Source organism: Lacerta agilis, chromosome 17 (assembly GCF_009819535.1).
Source record: "Lacerta agilis isolate rLacAgi1 chromosome 17, rLacAgi1.pri, whole genome shotgun sequence".
NCBI lineage: Eukaryota > Metazoa > Chordata > Lepidosauria > Squamata > Lacertidae > Lacerta > Lacerta agilis.
The window spans coordinates 37,280,755-37,300,242 of NC_046328.1; the positions used below are offsets into that span (position 1 = coordinate 37,280,755).

Consider the following 19,488-nt stretch of genomic DNA (forward strand, 5'->3'; position numbering starts at 1 on the left):
TTTCTTTGGAGGGTACAGAGTTATCCAACCCCCGAGCCGTCTGAAGGCGATCCTGTATAGGGAACATTTTTTTAATGTTTGCTGTTTTTTATATATTCTGGAAGCTGCCCGGAGTGGCTGGGGCAACCCAATAAGGCATGCAGGGTATAAATAGTAAAATTATCATTATGCAATGGGATGTCCCTATTTTCATCGGAGAAATGTTGGAGGCTATGTTCTGTCAACCCCAGTCTTGTATCGTTATGCTTCTGTGGGGAACCGAGTCTGGCTGGCAGGCCAGCCCCCCAAAAATGGGTTCACTAGTTTTTAGTAAACCTGTTTGCTATGAGGGTTGTGGGCTCCCTGCCAGGGATGGAACCTGAGACCTTCCGTGGTATCATTGCACCTTTCCTTAAATATTGCAGCAAGATTCCAGTCCTCATGGTCCTGTGCTAATGGCTGATTTAAATAGGGACACACAGATACTGAGTAGTAAGAATAAAATGCAAGTTGATTTTATTGATTTGTTGACAAAGCAAAGAGCACAAGCGTAACAGAAAGAAGGAACGCGGAGAATAAAAAAATGTAAAGCATAACATGTCACGTCTTGGAGGGACGAAAGTACAAAGACGCAGCGCAGCTCCAAGGGGATAATCAAGTACGAACTCATGCAAAGGTTCCTTTCGGAAACCGATAAAGACGTAGAAGAATAAAAGTGTTATCCACCTGTGAGCTCTGTCATTATTGAGAATAAAGGTTCTGTATATGAGCCAGATATTTGCATGTGCTGTTGGAACTGAGCTTAGGAGCCAACTCCTAGGAACTGAGGTCCCTTCACTCCCCCCATAAAATATTTGAGGGGACCATTCCCCCGCAAAGTTGGTGGGATTCCTATTCAAATGGGTGTGTGTGTGATCAATTACTCAGGGTGGGGCCTACCTTGGGCCCCCCTAATATTTTATTCAAGTTGGCCCCCATGGCACCTACTGTGTGCTTCAACATAGGTATAAGAAGTAAAATTATGCCGTGCTTTTGTGTATTGGGAAGTTCTTAATGTTCAATGTTTTATTATGTTTTCATCTGTGTTGGAAGCCACCCAGAGTGACTGGATATAAATGATAAAAGCATTATTTTATTTATTTATTTATTTATTTAATGGTCACACCGATCTCTTGTAGCTCGAGAACTCTTTCCTTCCACGATGGATGGGTGCCTGCTCTGCTTCCACCAGGCTCTGTGGATCTGTCTCTGTGTGCGCGGCTTTCTAATTCCCTCCTTTTCCCCCTCGTCCCGGCAGGAGCTGCGTGAGGTCCGGGATCAGCTGAGAGACTTGACGCTGTCCAAGCAGGCCCAGGACGACCTCCTCCGCCAGCGGGAGAGGGAGCTGCTGGCCTTGAAAGAGGCTCTGGAGGACGAAGTGGGCGGCCACGACCAGGAAGTGGCTGAGCTGAAGCAGCAGTTCCAGCACAACGTCCAGCAGCTCCAGAAGGATTATGAAGAGGCCTTCAAGGCAAGGGTCCCTGGTGTTTTTTTTGCCGGGGTGTGTGTGTGTGTGTGTCAGGAAACGGCCTACTCACAAGTAGGACCCTGGCAGAGACACATGCCCAACTGGCATGTTCCCTCCTTCCTGGACGATTGTTCGGGAGCTTCCTCCAGCCCGAACCATCACAGTGACTGATGTGGGAGGACATCCGCACACTTACTGGGTCCGCAGAGTTTGCCCAGCTTGCGTGACAGACCACAGCAACTCAGCATGTAGGCTAATCTAGTTTATTTACATATAAACACACACGGAGCTCTTCAACATGGCTCCCTCTCTCTCTAGCATCAGACAGCAAAGAGAAAGGACAAAGGACAAAAGTCCTGCTTCAGGGAACACAGTAAGACAAACATCCTGTCTTCCGTCACTTCCCACTCTGTGGAATGAAAACACCGTCATGTGACAGACAATAAACCCATGACTACACATGGGGAATGAATCTCCCAGCAGTGTGTGTGTGTCTTGGCAATCGGCTCCCTGCCCAGAGTTCCCACGGTGATGTCAGGTGACTGACACGAGTCTGACCCCACCCCCTGTTAAAGTTGGCCCTTAGGCATGGGGTGGAGCATCCATCCTGGGCATCTGGTCCCAGCTCCCGTCACATAAGGACATCTAAATTTGTGGGCGGTCCAAAGCGGTACAGTCCTTTCTGCCAAGTGGGGGGCTGTACCACCTCTGTTCTGCTGCTGTGTGCATGGTAGAACATTCCACACCAAGGGAGAGAGAGAGCTTGGCTACTTGCCTCTTCTAGCAGCTTTTTTTGGGGGGGGTGGGGACAGCCCATCATAATGTCCCATCTCTCTTCCTGCCCCCTCGCCCGATTTCCTGAACGGTGTAGGGGCAGAGGGAATGGAAACCCTTCGCCATGGGAAGTCATGTTAACCATGCAAACATGTAGGCAAATGTTCCTGTCCTCCCACCCACTTTTTCCCCCATGAGCTTGCTCAGTTGGCATTGAAAGCGTAAGAACAGTCGGCCCACTGGATCACACCAAAGGCCCGCCTAGTCCAGAATCCTGTTCGCACGGTGGCCAAATGCCCCTGGGAACCTACAAATCTAGGTAGACTGCCTCTGTACCTGGAGGTTCTACAACAGAAGAGGCCTGTGGCCAGGTCAGGCCAAAGTCCATCTCATCCAGAGTCCTGTTCCCAACAGTGGACAAATATCCCGGTCCTGCTGTAAATCACAGGGAGGCAAAAATCTTGCCTGGTTTTTAGGTTAGCTCTGCCTCCATGAGAACTAGCAGATTGGAAGCATTTTTATTTTATTTTTAAAAAAAGATTTAGGCATGAAAGCTTACTGGGAAATGATCTATAATGAATTGAAAAGGATGTTCAAAATAACATTTATTAAAAAAAAAAATCAGAAGCTTTCCTTTTGGGAATTATAGGGACAGAACTACCTAAATTGTATAGAAATTTATTTATGTATGCTACTACAGCAGCAAGAATGCTACTCACTGCAAAATGGTCCCAGTAAAGGAGGAATGGATACAAAAACTTATGGAATATACAGAAATGGCGAAACTTACCGGAAGAATAAGAAATCAATATAACAAACTTTATAAAAAAAATGGAAATGGTTTATTGAATATTTACAGATAAATTGTAAACAGATAAAAACATTAGCAGGATTATTGTGATAACCTGCAGTTTTATAAGAGTATCTATTTACAGTAGATAATTAAATGAGTAAATTAAATGAATTTGGATATGCAGAAGATAAGAAAAAATAAATTTAAGGAACCACAGAAAGGGGGGGAAAGAAGTCAAATTTTGAAATGTTAAACAGATTGTAAAATTAATGAAATGTATAAATTTGAAAAGTATAAATAAAAAAACTTAAATGCCTAACTCTTTTTTTTAAAAAAATATTAACCTATTTGTCTCTTTCCTCCACCCCACCACCATCAGGTAAAGTCCTCATTGGAAGGTGAGAAGGAGGCAACGGAGCAGATGAAGAAGGCCGTGGAGTCCACCCTGAGGGAGACGCAGGAGGAGAACGACGACCTGCGGCGGAAGATCCTTGGCCTGGAGACGCAGCTCAAGGAGTACAGGCACTTTGCAGACAACTGGCAGGGGACAGAGGCCAGGCTGAAGGAGAAGATTGCCAAACTGGAGGTACCTTTCTTTTTCGGGGGGGGGGGGGGGGGCGGGTATAACAAGGGAGAGGTTGGGGCAGTTTCTCGCAAGCCTCTTTGTTTTCACACCGTGGCGGTGAACTATATCTTAAGCCAGACTAAAACTCAAGTTTTCCATCACTGAACCCTTAGTGGCCGGTTCGTTTAGCCCCGGTGAGGAGCCCATCAGACGTCAAGCAGATAAACAATGACAGTATAGGACTTCTGCAAGACATCTGAAGGCAACCCTGTATACGGAAGTTCTTAATGTTTGGTGTTTTATTGTGCTTTTATATTTTGCCGAAAGCTGCCCATCTAGTCCGGCCCCTTGCAATGCCGCTGTCCCAAAGGGAGATTTGAACTTGCAGCCCTGACATTATCAGCACCATGCTCTGACTAACGTGACCTATCAAGGGTGACTTTTTATTATTAACTAGCTGGCCCCAAAAGTATTCTGGAAGCTCCTGTTTTTGTTCTTCCCTGTCCCTTTAGAGCAGGGGTCAGCAACCTTTTTCAGCCGTGGGCCGGTCCACTGTCCCTCAGACCATGTGAATGAACGAATTCCTATGCCCCACAAATAACCCAGAGATGCATTTTACATAAAAGAACACATTGGTCGGTTGTATTGATCACTTGGGACTGTGTGTGTTGAACATGCGAAGCTGCGGCGGCCATTTTAGGTGAGGGCGCTTGGGAAATTTATAACACCTGTGAGTGTGCAGCGGCCATTTTAAGTGAGGGCACTGGGCACCTTATGGAGGCCTACTGCGGGCTCTGATGACGTCAGCAGGCAATCCGCCTTTCTATTGGATGCTGTTGGAGTCTTCATTCCTTTTGCTGGTGAGGTATAATAGGAGCGCCACTTCCCCCCCCCCTTTATCCTTTATTTTAGGTATGACAGGTATGGTTTTTTTTAATTTTTATTATGCCAGATCCTTCCTTGATGGTCAAGTTACGCTTTATCCTAAATTGATGCTGTTTGGTGCAGCGGTTATGGAGAACATAGGTTTCCGGCGTACACGCAATGGGAACATTTATATATATATAGATTAAGGGCAGTCTAGAGGGCCTCTTAAGACAGCCTTTCTCAACTTTGGGTTCTCAGGTGTTGCTGGACTACAACTCCCATCATCCATAGCTAGCAGGAATCAAGGATGATAGGAGTGGTAGTCCCAACAACATCCGAGAACCCAAGGTTGAGAAAGGCCGTAGGTGGACGGGGGCCGATCCGAAGTGCCCGCATCCTTAAGTAATAGGGACTTGAAGGAGCAGCCGCAGATCTCTGGCGCTATGTACTACTGCCGTCTACCTTTTTTGACGTGAGCTCTTGCGCTGTTGTTCCACCCCCCACACCACCCCACCCTCCTTTCCCAGTCCGACCGCAAGCAGATGGAGGAGTCTCTGGGGGACGCCACGGACCAGGAACAGGAGCTGCTTCTGGTGAAGCGGTCTCTGGAGAGCCGCCTGGAAGACGCCCAGAGGAGCCTCAACCGGCTCTCCCGGGAACACCAGGACCTGAGCGCCTCTTTCCACGAGGAGCTGGCGCAGAAGGAGCAGCTCAAGCGGGCCAAGAGCGAGCTGGAGGAGGAGAAGCGCTTGCTGGACAAGAGCATCGGGAAGCTGACGAAGGAGGTGGGTGCCCCCCGGGGCTGGCCGGCCACTGCTAATTAATCAGCAAACATCTATAATAATTATTCATGGCATGGAGGAAATGGGTAGAGCGAAGGTTTTCTCCCTCCTAACACTAGAACTCACGGGCATTCAGGGAAGCCGAATGTTGGAAGATTTGGGACTGCTGAAAGGAAGGACGACATCGCACAGCTTGTAGTTTTGGACTCCCTCCTGCAGGAGGCAGTGGTGGCCACTAACCTACAGGTGAAACTCGAAAAATTAGAATATCATGGAAAAGTCCCAGTTACAGGTGGGTAGCCGTGTTGGTCTGCCATAGTCGAAACAAAATAGGAAACAAAATAGGAAATTCTTTCCAGTAGCACCTTAGAGACCAACTGAGTTTGTTCTTGGTATGAGCTTTCGTGTGCATGCACACTTCTTCAGATACAGATACAAAGTCCATTTATGTAAGCAATTGTTTGCATTAGCTACTGGAGTTAAATATATGAGATAGACTCATGACATGCAAAGCGAGATATGTCAAGCCTTTTCTTGTTATAATTGTGATGATTATGGCTTTGAAAACCACAAAGTTGAGATTGTGAATTTGGGGTTCTCATCAGCTGTACGCCGTAATCATCACAATTATAAGAAATGAAGGCTTGACACATCTCGCTTTGCATGTCACGAGTCTATCTCATATATTAGTTTCACCTTTTAAGTTGAATTACTGAAAGAAATGAACCTTTCCACGATATTCTAATTTTTCGAATTTCACCTGTAGGCAGCTTTAAAAGAGGATGAGAGACATCCACGGAGCGGGAGAGGGCGACCCATGGCTCTTGGCCACGATGGCTTTGCTCTGCCTCCACGGATGGAAGCAGCAATGCTTGTGAATCCCAGTTGCTGGAATCCGCAGGAGGCGAGTGTTGCCCCCGTGCTCAAATCCCTCTTGTGGGTTTCCCTTGGGGGCACCTGGTTGGCTACTGTGAGGACAGGAGGCTGGACCCGATGGGACATCGGCTCTTCTTAAGTTCTGCTGCCCTTCTTTGCTTTTGTAGAGGACCTGCTGAAAGCTGCCTTAATTCTCATTCTCAAAACCATTAGCCCACCCGGTTAAATATTTTCAGCACTGTCTGGCAGCAGATCTCCAGGGTTGAGTTAGGGTCCCTTCCCTAAGAGGAAGATAAGGTACCAGTCCTCATGGTCATATGCGGAAAACACTGGTTTAAAGAGTAAACCCCATTCTCTTTGAAATTCTCCTTTGAAGGCCCCATTGAAGCAAATGGCAGCACCAACCTGGAAGGCCCCAACTGGCTAGCAGCCGTGACCTCACCAACCAACGACTGTGCTCTTGATTTGGCTCCTGTCCTATTTTGAGAAGGCTCTGTGCTCAGATTACTTCTAAGTGGGTTGTCCCCCCAGTGGGGTTAAAGATGCCTGCCCTCCTGGTGTCCTTGATTTGATTGCTTTTATAATTTTATACATGGAATACTTGGGACTCCTCTATCAACACCCTCACCTAGGCCTCAGGCCTGCAAAACCAATTCATCGGGGTGCCTCTTCCTTGCCTTGCCTCCCATTAGGGCTCTATGTGGACTGAATTCAGCTCCGTCTATGGGTCCTGCAGAGAGGGGGCTGCTCTCTGCTGCAAATTCGGCCACCGCACCTCTGCAGCACTGCGGAGGGAGATGGCGTTTGCTCCCCGCCGGCCATGAGATGGCAGCCAGATCATTAGGCCCTTGCCGCCAGTTCCCATTTTCTGCTGAGGTTTAAGGAGCTGACACGGGTGATCTGGCGGGGCTTTTAACAGAGCAGCAGGATTGTGGCAGGGTCCGCAAGGGTGGAGGGAGGCGAGGCGATGACAGGAGTGTGGGAATACGTTTTGGGATTTCCCGCGCTTTTGCCGCTTCACAAAACCTTCCGCGCTGCTGCACGGAGGAAAAAGGATCCGGCTGGTGACTGCTGCCTGGATCCCTCCGCGCCTGCTAGAAAGAGCGCCAGGAAGCCTCCTAGTAACGGTCAAAGACATGTTTCCCGCCCGGAAGCACTGACTATTGCAATGCTCTGATTGGTTAATGTTAATGTGATGATGCTGTTCAGTTTGTTAATAAATGGCCCCTGCTCTCTGTTAGCGGTGAGAGCGTGCGAGAGAAAACGAAAGAGAAAGAACGCAAGACAAGTCCAGAGAGAACACACACAGAGAGTAGTTGGGAGAGCGCAACTCAGCAGTAGACTGCAGTCTAGTCTCTTATTTTTTATCTGACCTCTTTCCTGCCTTCGGCCACACCTTCTGCTATACTTCTTGCTGCCTATCCTATCCTCTTAAAACCTTTGCAACAACCTTCAGGAAAACTTCATAACCAGCGGACCCATCATAACCAGTAGGAGCAGGCTCTCCAGGATTACTGGTTATACCAGAAGCTGGTTATCCCGACACAGGAGCAGCCAGCGGATGATTCCTTGGCCTTCGCTGGTCCTGAGAGTGAGACACAACATCTTGGGCAGGCTGTGCAGAGATGCCCAGGGACCCTGTATTTCGTGTGTGTGTTAGAGAGGACCTTGGACGCTCTAACACTGAGCTATGGCTCTTCCACAGCTGTATATATACATATATTAAAAATGCAAAATACCGAGGTTTCCCATCCCTGCTCTGGTCTTATGAAATAGGAGACAATTGAGGGAGCCAGCCATCCTCCCACTTCTTGGAGACGGGGGGAAATTGGGAAGGGAGTTAACCATCTTCCTGGTCCTGGGAGCCAGGAGGGTGACTTCACTGGTCTCGATGAAAACAGGTTTAACCTGGCGTCCCTCTCCTCTCCTCCAGCTGGATCATATGGCTCAAGAATCCCACAGCGCCCTGTCCAAGCTGCAGACTCAGCTGGAGGAATACAAGGAGAAGTCCCGCAAGGAGATCACGGACTCCCAGAAGCAGGCCAAAGAGAGGAACACCGAGGTGGAGAAGATGCAGTACAACCTGGGGCGGTTGCAGGACGAGGTATGGCGGGGAGGCATAAATCAGAAGCGAGGAAGCTATGCAAGGAAGGGGCTATGGAATGAGCAGGGGGCTGCGAGACCCCAGGGGTAGCAGTGGACACTGGGGTGAGTGGGGCCAGTCATCTCGGCCAGGTGAGCTGTCCCTGGCTGCCTGATTCCTCCTCTTTGGTCTCCATGGGACTCAGCAGGAAGGAAAAGCATGGGGAGGAACTAGAGTGAGCTGGCTCCGCCTTTCGTTGCCACTGGCTCCGCCTACTCTTTGGTCCCCGCGCCTTCCGCCCCACCTTTCCCAATGGGCGCTGGATGGGCCTCTTGCCCTGATCCAGCATGCTTCTCCACTCCCGATAGACGGGGACAGAACCTCCCTGTGCAGGGGCAGTCTATCTCTGACGCTAGGGGAGCGCACCAAAAGAGGAGGGCTGCCTCTGTCGTTCCCTCCTTGTGGGCTTCCGCCGAGGCTGCCTCCGGCGGGAGAGTGGGTGTGGCCGTAGGGCAAGTGTGGACTTCAGCTCCCAGCAGCCCCAGCCAGCAGCCGAGGATGATGGGAGATGTAGTCCAGCAACAACCGAGGGTCACGGGGGTTTCCTAAAAGGAGAAAAGTCCCAGGTTGGAGGCAGAGCCTGGGTTCGAATCACTGGTCTACTCCCTTGCAAACCCTCTTCCGTTTCCCTCCCTTCCAGGTGATGCGTCTCAAGCAGGCCCTACAGGACGCCCAGGCCGAGCGTGAGAACGCCGTCCTGGACAAGGAACTGCTGGCCCAGCGCCTCCACAACTTGGAGCAGGAGATGGAGTCCAAGCGGAGGTCGCAAGACGATCGATCCCGGCAAGTCAAGGCCCTGGAGGTTCGCGTTTCCACCCCACTCCCTGGTCTTCCTCTTTCCTGAATTGAGAATCCCAGCAGACCTCCGGACCCGGGGCTCCAGCACACATTTAAAGCGGTTCAATGCCTCTTCGTAAACAGCCTTTGGCTTCCCCCAAAGTATTCTGGGAGCTGTAGTTTGGCAAGGGTGCTGTGGGTTAAACCACAGAGCCTAGGGCTTGCCGATCAGAAGGTCGGCAGTTCGAATACCTGCCACGGGGTGAGCTCCCGTTGCTCGGTCACAGCTCCTGCCCACCTAGCAGTTCGAAAGCACGTCAAAGTGCAAGTAGATAAATAGGTACCGCTCCAGCGGGAAGGTAAACGACGTTTCCGTGCGCTGCTCTGGTTCACCAGAAGCGGTTTTGTCATGCTGGCCACATGACCCGGAAGCTGTCTGTGGACAAACGCCGGCTCCCTCGGCCTATAGAGCGAGATGAGCGCCGCAACCCCAGAGTCGGACACGATGGTCAGGGGTCCCTTTACCTTTACCTTTTAGGTGGGACAAACTGATCCGCAAACTGAGGGAGGGTTCCCCTCATGCATGCAACACCTCCTAGCCAACAGCAGGAGGCAGCAGCGCTGCTTTTCAAAAAGTCTCCATCCCCGTCCCCCACCCACAATACAGCGGTTTTGGGTTCGTCTGTCTCTGCTACAAGCACCCCGCCCCCAGTACAGAGCAATTTTTGTAAAAGCTGATAATTTTTGCATGTGCTTAAAAATAGCAACGCAGCTCAGGTGTGTTTCCCGGCTCCTCCTGCTGCAACACGTTCACAAACATTGCATTTTTCCACATGAAGCTTTCTTCTCTTTTTTTTTTTTTTGAAACAAAATAGAAAATTCTTTCCAGTAGCACCTTAGAGACCAACTGTGTTTGTTCTTGGTATGAGCTTTCGTATGCATGCACACTTCTTCAGATACACTGAAACAGAAGTTTTTTTTTGTTTTTTTTTGTAAAACAACCACAGCAAAAACCTATTTCCCAAGTTTAAACGTGCAGAAATTAAACCAAGTGGTCTGATGGTTTTGGTTTTTTTCCTCCTCCCCAAAATTTTATTATTTGTGTGTTTGGCCTGCGTTTCCCTTCCAGGGAGCTCAAGGTGGCTTGTAGAGTTCTTCCCTCTGCTCTGCTGATGTTCTCTTCCCAGCAGCCCTGCGAGGTAGGCCAGGCTGAGCGGCTGCAGCTTGGCCCAAGGTCACCCGGCGAGAGCTTTGTGGCCGAGTGAGGATTCGAACCCTGGTCTCCCAGTTTGTAGCCCCACACTCTTGCCACTGCACCCCACTGGCTAGAGGTGGTTAGGGTTGTAAAACTGTGACCTGGGAGACCAGGGTTCGAATCCCTGTCCGCAGCCAGGAAGCTCGATGGGCCAGTCGCCATCCCTGAGCCCTTCCTCACAGGGTTGTTGTGAGGATGAAATGGGGAGGGGGAGAACAGCTCAATGCGCGGCCTTTGTGTTATTGCCTGAATGACACCTGCACTCACGGGCGGGATAGGAGATAACGTTTGATTAAACGCGTAAAATGGCTTTTCAGGACAAATCGAAACGTCTCGAAGTGGAGCTGGACGAGGAGAGGAACACGGTGGAACTCTTGACGGAGAGGATCAACCGCACGAGAGACCAGGTGGGGGAGCCGGCGACTGTCGACATCTTGGCTGCTTGCAAAACGCAGGCTGCGCCACTTTAAACCCCAAGGAATTCTGGGAAGTGTAGTTTGCCAAGGGTGCCGAGAGTTGTTAGAGCATACCCTCATGGAACTACACTTCCCAGAGTTCCCTGAGATGAGGGCTCTGGGAACTGTAACCCTGCGAGGGAATTCAGGGTCTCTCAGCAACTCTCGGCAGCACAGACTACAACTCCCAGAATTCTTTGGGAATCGCTAGCAGGGAGAATCTTGCTGCACTTCAGCTCTGCTTGCGGGGAGTTTCCCGTTGGGGCATTTGGGAGAACAGGGTTCTGGGCTAGATGGGAACCCCCCCCCCCCACAAACACACACCTTGGCCTGATCCAGCAGCAGGGCTCTTTTGACTACATCATGGAACCTCCAGGGCTGGAGGCAGTCTATCTACATTACTAGATTCTTTGGAACATTTATGGTCACTGTGAGAACAGGATGCTGGACTCGGGAGGCCTGATATCCTTACGACCTGCCCATGGTGTCCCAGAGGAGAGGGCTGCCCTTCTCCTCATGGCATCTAGTTCACCTGGTGGCTGGACTGAGATGGGCACAGCTGGTTGCAGGCTGCATCAGAGTACTGGATTGGGATAGTCTGACGCAGCCAGAGCTGACCCCCCCCCCGGGTCTCCTTTCTCTGTCTCCCTCCAGATTGACCAGCTTCGCGCCGAACTCCTTCAAGAGCGCTCCGTGCGGCAGGACCTGGAGTGCGATAAGATCTCGCTGGAAAGGCAGGTGAGGCTGCGGCCGGCGTGTTCGGTCAGGTCTGGATCTCCTCTTTGCCGACTCAGCGATCTGAGGCTGCTGGGCTCCTCCTGCTTTCCTCCCTCCCTCCTGCCACCGCATGTGATTTTAAAGTTACACGGATAATAACTGGCTGATTCTGGTCCCCCACCACCCAAAGGATGGAGAGTCCACAACTTTCTGAAGGGGTCCCTTCCACTGCCAAACGGCTCTTCCTGGTCTTTAGATGGAATCTCCCTTCTTGTAACTTGAAGCTATGGGTTCGAGTCCTCCCCTCCGGAGCAGGAGAAAACGAGCTCGTTCCCTCCTCCATGGGACAGCCCTTGAGATATCTGAAGGTGGCTCTCCTCTCAGTCTCCTCTTTTCCAAGCTTAAACATACCCAGCTCCTTCAACCGTTCCTCATCAGGCTTGGTTTCCAGACCCTTGATCATCTTCCAGCTTGTCGACATCCTTCTTAAATTGTGGCGCCCAGAACTGGACGCTGTACTCCAGGTGTGGTCTGACCCAGGCAGAATAGAGTGGGACTATGACTTCCCTTGATCTGGACTCTAGACTTCTGTCTATTACTATTAAGACCCCCAGAAACTTATAATGGTGGTGATTTGGGGCTAGTTTATTGATTGATTTTGATTTTAAAGTCCGGCGTCTTTTTCTCCAGCCCATGTCTCACCCTAAGACGATATTCCGGCTATTGTTGTGTCTGTTTCTAATCCTTCCGAGTCCCAGGTTCACGCCAGAAATAGAGCACTTTGCCCCCCATTTCAAATAATTTTGGCAGCGCCAGATGGTGGAAGGGAGATAAAATTCTAACTAAATTGCAATGGCAAGGCAAAGTTGTTGTGAGTATGTAGAACTGGCAAAGATGACGGGGGAAATTAGGAATCAAACAAACCGAGAGTTTAATAAAGAACGGGATTTGTTCAAATTATATTTAAAAGAACATGGTTCTCAGATAAAACCTTTGACATGTTTTGAGTAACTTCTGCAGTGATATATTCTACCACGAATATGAACAATTAACGATAAAATATGCAAATATGCAGTCAACAAGGTAATGATGGGCCCATACTGAGGGTGGGGGAAGTCACAATTTATGGAGGAATTTTATTTTCTATGTAAAAAAATTCTTCGTATGCGAGGTGATATATTTTGTTTTTTGTTCTTTCGTGCTGGAGGGATTTAATACTTAAAGATTGGAATTCAGAAATGAAATAAAATTGGCAGCTGCGGTTTGCTAGGGGTGCTGAGAGCTGCTAGGAGAACCCTCTCTCCCTATTCCCCCCCACAGAGCTGAAATTCCCAGAGTGGTTTCAGATTGCCCCCCCCCAACTGGCATTCGGACGGTGGAAGGGGGGGTCAGGCTCTGTTCGAAGTAGTTTGGAAGCGGGTTTGGACCTGGAGACTTCGCAGAGGTCTCTCCGGGCTGCCCTTCCCTGCCTGTGCTACTGTTTGGGATCTGTGGCGCAAAACATGTTTGAACACGGATGAGAGAGAGCGGGAGCTTTTTTTTTGCATTCCTCCTGAGGCTTTGCACGCTCTCTCTCTCTCTTCAATAAAGAAAAGAAGCTAAACGGGGCCTCCCACCATCACCCAGCTTGGCTGCGCTGCAAAGCGAGGGGAAAAACAATTATTACTGTTATGTAACTCTGCTAATCAACATTCCTGCTTTCTGAAGCGGGGAGGGGAATTTTGTTCAGCCTGCCTGGCCCGGGACGTTACATAACCCTGTGCGGCCGGTTTGTGTGTGTGTGTGTGTGTGTTTGTGTGTGTTTTTTTGCTCTCCATCTTGTTGCTCATAACCCCAAATTGCTGACTCAGCCAGAAGCCACCTGCAAGAGGCTTTGAATGAAACTGTTGATCCAATGCAGATCAGAGCACTGTGCTCTCCGTTCCTTTTCTACCTCTCTCTCTCTCTCTACATTCCCCATGTACATAAAGACCTTCTGAAAGGCTGGTCCCCTCATCTCAGAAAGGATATTGTAGACTAAGAGTATTTTGTCAGTGCAAAGGTGGGAATCCTAGCCGCAGAAGCCCCTTCCAGGAACTTGTCCCGGGCCGCTGGTCATTTCCTCTCTAAATCTCCCCGCTTCCGAATCTCTCTTTCCAGAACAAAGGGAGGGTATAGGGTAAAATATTTGAATTTAAAATGAAATTGTATCTTATTATGGTTATGACAATTGGATATGGATACTGCGATTATGGACAATGCTTTGAAAGATAAATTCTGGGACCATAAGGGAGGGAAGAGTATGAGTAATATGAAAATTTTGTTTAAGATAATCAGAGAATATAGAAGTATTTGGAGGCGGAGGTAGAGAAATGTTAAATAGAAAAAATGATGAGATGGATTTTAAATTAGAGTTAAAGATAAAAAAAATCTGGAATTATGTGATAATTTGGAAATCAGTAAGGAGGGGGATGAGGAAGTCATTGTAAGAAGTAATGATTGGAATTTAATTAACTGGCTTAGGAAGAGGGTCAGTCCCACGCTATGATTTGGAAAATATGTGGTTAAATGTAAAATGATTTTTGCTACCTCTGTGAGAGGGGGCTTTTGTATTTGTTGCTCCCCTCGGTGGGAGAGGGGGGAGTCTGGAGTGTTTAACCATGTATTGTATTGTATTGGTTTTAATTGGTTTTTTTAATTGGAAAATCTTATAAATTCTTAATAAAAAAACAACAACAAATCTCTCTTTCCAGAACAAAGACTTGAAGAGCCGCCTCGCGAGCAGCGAAGTCCTCCAGAAGCCCAGCGCCAACGTCTCCCAGCTGGAATCGCGCATTCAAGAGCTTCAGGACAAACTCCAGGCTGAAGAGAGGTAAGTCGTGGAGAGGCAGTGTGGGATAGCGGTCAGAGTGCCATGGGGGAAACGGGGGTTCAAATACCCTACTCGGCGATGAAGCTCTCCGGGTGTGGCCTTGGACCAGTCGCTGTCCCTCTCGTCCCGACCTACCTCACAGGGTTGTTGTTGTGGAGATTAAATGCGGAGATTGTAGGAAGAATGGTGAATGCCGCCTCGAACTCCTTGGAGAAAACGGTGGGATCGAAGCGCAGTAAACATATACGGTGGGGTCTTTGAAATTTATTTAGGGAAGTATTTTTGTTCCACCCTCTCACAAAACATATGGGCGCGGTGTACATCAATGTGTAAAACCTTTAAAAGCAATACAGAACGAAACCACGTGGCTGGCTACTCAAGGAAATCCGAAGCATCGACATGAAAGATTCTTGAAGAAATGCCTGGAAGCCAAAAGCAAGAGGGTGCCTGTCGCATCTCTGCTGGAAGAGCGTTCCCCAGCATGGGCCTGGTGGCGCTAAATTGACTGCGCTTGCTGGGGGTTGTTCTAAAAAATTTAAGGTGCACACACAATTCACATTTTAAGGTGCACACACAATTCACAGGAAACCCAATTCTTCACCAAAAATTAGGAAATATTCCCTGAGATGATGATGATGATAGTTAAAATTTGTTTATGTATTATTATTAGTTTATTATGTAATCATGAAAAGAGGGCAGTTCACAGAATACACTTCCTTTAAGTACAGAGAGAGAACCCCAAGCCATATTGTCTCATTCCCAATAGTTCTTTCCACTTGCAAATCCTTCAGATCTTACGAATAGATAAAACGTCTTGGCTACCCCTCTCCAAAACTGGCCTGGCAAGTATCTGTCAAAGGCAGACTGATGGGAGTTGTAGTTCAGCGATACCCCGAGCACCAAAGGTGTCCCCCCCACCTGTGCCTCGGACAAGCGACACAGCACCTACCTTGCTTGCGGAAGACCCCCAGTTCGATCACCCGAACCCCCATGTTTTGCTGGAAATGTCCCCTGCCGGTCAGCGCAGGTGATGCCAAGCTCAGTGATCTGACTCTGCAGAAGTCAGCTCCCCCCTGTTTCCTCCCTGTCGCCGCAGGGAGAAGAGCGTCTTGGTGTCCTCGAACCGCAAGCTGGAGCGGAAAGTCAAGGAGCTGACCATCCAGATTGATGACGAGAGGCAGCATGTCAACGACCAGAAGGACCAGGTGAGCTGGGGGTGGGGTGGGCAGGAGTACCACTGTATTCCGCTAATCTGGTCAGACCTCACCTGGAATACTGTGTCCAGTTCTGGGCACCCCAGTTCAAGAAGGATACTGACAAGCTGGAAGGTGTCCAGAGGAGGGCAACCAAAATGGTCAAAGGCCTGGAAACGATGCCTTATGAGGAACGGCTTAGGGAGCTGGGTATGTTTAGCCTGGAGAAGAGAAGGTTAAGGGGTGATATGATAGCCATGTTCAAATCTATCAAAGGATGTCATATAGCGGAGGGAGAAAGGTTGTTTTCTGCTGCTCCAGAGAAGCGGACACGGGGCAATGGATTCAAACTACAAGAAAGAAAGAAGATTCCACCTAAACATTAGGAAGAACTTCCTGACAGTAAGAGCTGTTGGACAGTGGAATTTGCTGCCAAGGAGTGTGGTGGAGTCTCCTTCTTTGGAGGTCTTTAAGCGGAGGCTTGACAGCCATCTGTCAGGAATGCTTTGATGGTGTTTCCTGCTTGGCAGGGGGTTGGACTGGATGGCCCTTGGGGTCTCTTCCAACTCTAGGATTCTATGATTCTAGGAGGGCTCAGAAGACCCCCAATGGCACCTGCAGGCAGGACTGTAAAAAGATGTCCCTCTCTGAGATCTTTGACCGCCACAACCAGCCTCTGTTGACAGTATGGAGGCAGGTGGACCTGAGAGCCTGGCTCTGTTTGGGGCATCTTCCTCTGTTTAAAACCAGAACCTTGAGGACTAGACCCTTACTTTTACATTTACAGGGGGGCCCAGGCTTGTGGGGTATAGAGCTTTGCACACAGATAGTCCCAGCTTCATTTCCTGGCATCTCCTGCAACTATCTTTTTCCTTCCGGGTTGTATTTACAACAGCCTAATACGAAACGCCAGAATCGTTGATTTGAAATGCTATTAAAAGCAGGTGTTAAAAATATTACTGAAATCAACTCTAGCTAAGGAAGAGATAAAACACACGCAGCTTCTCCATGTCTAGATAGGCTTGCCCTTTTTAAAAAATTGTTTTTATTAGGTTTTACAACAAATTTTTAAACATATTCACTACTGATAATATAATCACAAACTAAGTTTCAAAACTTAAACAAAAATGTTCCAAGGGGATGCTGAAAAGAGTTCAGCGGAAATAATAATAATAATACCGGTAATAATAATACTTTTTTAAAAAAGAGTTCAGCAAAGGCTGCCTCCCTGGTGTCCATTGGCAGGGAGTTCCAAAGGGCAGGTTCTGCTGCACTGGAAAGTTTAAAGGGGAAAGACCCTGCTGTATAATGATTCCACCCCTTACGGGGGGTTTAGAAGCCAGCATGTATTTGTGAGGTCTTCGCTGGGCCCTTCAGTTGCCGGGGCATCCCAGATCTCCCTACTGAAACTCCTGAGTCAAACTGAGCAGGCCTTCCTTCCTTCCTTCCTCCCTCCCATAGCTAAGCCTGCGGGTGAAGGCGTTGAAGAGGCAAGTGGACGAGGCAGAAGAGGAGATCGAGCGGCTGGAAGCTGCACGCAAGAAGGCCCTGCGGGAGCTGGAGGAGCAACATGAGACCAATGAGCAGCTCCAGAGCCGCGTCAAGTCCCTGGAGAAGGACCTCTGGTAAGGAGGGCGGACCCTTTGTGGGTCCCGAAGAAATGGGTCTTGCTCGGGGGCTTCTCTTTGGGGCGTCCAGTTGGCTGCTGAGAGAACAGGATGGTGGACTAGATAGACCCCCTTTGGCCTGACCCAGCTCCATGGCTCTTCTGATGTATTTATGGAACCTCCAGCCCCAGAGGCAGTCTATCTCAATTCCCAGGTTATTAGGGGCACATGGCCACTATGAAAACAGGCTGTTGGGCCCTGAGGCGTCCCCTTTGGCCCCACCAAGCTGCGTGGCTCTTCTGATGTTCTCATTTAAATAATAATAATAATACCCTACGCACCTTGCTGTCCCTAAGAGAATGGAAATCTGCCCCCCTGACTTTTCTCTCCCTTCTCAACTAGGCGCAAGGCAGCCCGGTCCACAGCCGAGTCGTCCCTGAAGGACGACCACCTGAGCTCCGATGAGGAGTTTGACAGTGCCTACGGCCCGTCCTCCATCGCCTCGCTTCTGACGGAAGGGAACCTCCAGACAAGCTCCTGCTAGCATCTTCCGGCCGACCCGTTTGCGGATCCCGTCGGAACGCCTGGAAACCCGTCCGAAGTGCCGTCCTCGCGTTTGCCGGTCTCTGGCGAAGCAACCGGAAGACTCCCCTCTCTCTCCTCCCTGAAATGTTGCGTGCCTGAAGATGGAAACAGACCTCTTCATCGAAGTGAAGGATATATTTTTATGTTTATTCTTTTTTCCCTTTTTCTTTTTGCTTGCTTATGGGGCAGCGAGAGGCCGGTCATAAAACGGAAATGAAGACAGTTAGAACTTTCTCTTTCTCTCTCTTTTTAAAATCCCCCTTGATCTGGTTCTCAGGGCAACTGGTGAATGATTAAGAAATAGAATCTTCCAGTTTTTTGTTTGTTTTTTTCTAAACCAAAATTTTAATTTTGTGCATATGTATGTGTACATAGATATATATATATAGACACACACACACACACACATATATATATAGGGCCTGTGTATGTATGTCAATTTTGCATGTGTTCCAAATCTGTATGTGCAATAATGTTTCATGGAGGGATCTGGGGAGATAGTGGAATGTGTCTTGGGGGGGGGGACCTGGAGCGGCCGCCCCCCTTTCCGGTACATGTATATGGGTCTGCAGCAAATAGATCCTCAGGTGGCCTTAACTACTGATACTGATCCCTGTGCCCTTGTCCTTCCCGGTGAGTTTTCAAGAACGGGCGCTTGGGATGCGAAGACATGATTTGTGACTTTTCCCGCTGGGCAGCTGTCTCGGCTCATAGATTTTTCTCGACACCGAGACCCTTGAAGCCGATCCCCGCTTCGTCTTTGGACACCTGCCCTCCTCCCCTTTCCGGAATTTCCCGTCTACGTCCTCGGACAACCCTCTCCTAAATGCGTCACCTGAAACGGCCCCTCTCGCCCAGGAAGTGAAGATGAATCTTTCGGCAATGGGAAGCGTCGTTCTCCGGACCGGGGCGTTTTGGATTTGCCTGGGATGGCCCAGGGACGGCAACACGAGCGACGGCCTTGACGCAGCCATTGGGCAAGCAGCCATTGGAACGAGGATGGTGAGACGCTGAGTGGAAACTCCCCAGCCTGAAAAGAGACCTCAGCACGAGGTCAGTAGGACTTGTTGCTGACTGGAGCAGCATAAATTAGAACCAGCTTGTGTTACCACCATCCCGGGTAACCAGCTGCCACCAGAGCAGTCCATTTCGCAGAACTGAGACTCTGCTCTGAACCGTTCCCAAAATGTCAAAGGATGTGGCTGGGGCCATCAAGCGATGGTAGCCAACTTGGCATCCTTCAGGCAGCTCTTTGTCACCTCTGACCCTTGGCCATCCCAGCTGGGGCTGATGGGAGTTGTAGGCCAATAACATCTGGAGGGAACCGCATTCCCAGTTTCCATCAGCGAGGCACCATTCCTTGGCTTCCTCTTCAAGGAGTTTTGGGTTCTGCGTTGGGAACGAGGCCAAGACTAAGCGTGAGGAACCCGCCACCTTCCAGGGATGGTGAACCTCTGAATGACGTTGTTGGACTCCAGCTGCCATCGGCCAGGACTGACCCTGCCAGAATTTCCTGCTGGATGGTGGCCGTGTCAGGCGACCTTCTTGGCTGCTGATGAGTGCATGAAATCTGCCGTCTCCAGCATGGAAATTTTAAAGAGGGAAAAATCTCCATGGTCTTCTGAATGAGGGGTGGGGAGCCAGATGTTCCTGGACCTTCCAATCTGCCCCAAATGACGGAAGTCAAGAGTCCAGCAAGATCTGGAGAAACCATGAATTCCCGTTCCCTATTTGTATATAAACCGTGTCCCATCGTGGCTGT

At 49.4% G+C, this 19,488-nt stretch overlaps 1 protein-coding gene across 2 annotated transcripts in view; it reads left to right on the plus strand.

Annotated features, from left to right (window-relative positions):
• Positions 1 to 17,857, plus strand: part of CGN (cingulin) — a 53,211-nt gene extending 35,354 nt beyond the window's left edge. For both annotated transcript variants that reach the window (XM_033174530.1, XM_033174531.1), the window contains exons 11-21: positions 1,277 to 1,489; positions 3,433 to 3,639; positions 5,013 to 5,270; positions 8,077 to 8,247; positions 8,927 to 9,088; positions 10,636 to 10,725; positions 11,428 to 11,511; positions 14,223 to 14,341; positions 15,438 to 15,546; positions 16,996 to 17,159; positions 17,544 to 17,857. In XM_033174530.1, the coding sequence (XP_033030421.1) occupies positions 1,277 to 1,489; positions 3,433 to 3,639; positions 5,013 to 5,270; positions 8,077 to 8,247; positions 8,927 to 9,088; positions 10,636 to 10,725; positions 11,428 to 11,511; positions 14,223 to 14,341; positions 15,438 to 15,546; positions 16,996 to 17,159; positions 17,544 to 17,685 (1,719 nt within the window). In that variant the 3' untranslated portion in view covers positions 17,686 to 17,857. The remainder of the gene's footprint in view (positions 1 to 1,276; positions 1,490 to 3,432; positions 3,640 to 5,012; positions 5,271 to 8,076; positions 8,248 to 8,926; positions 9,089 to 10,635; positions 10,726 to 11,427; positions 11,512 to 14,222; positions 14,342 to 15,437; positions 15,547 to 16,995; positions 17,160 to 17,543) is intronic.
• Positions 17,858 to 19,488: the final 1,631 nt, after the last annotated feature.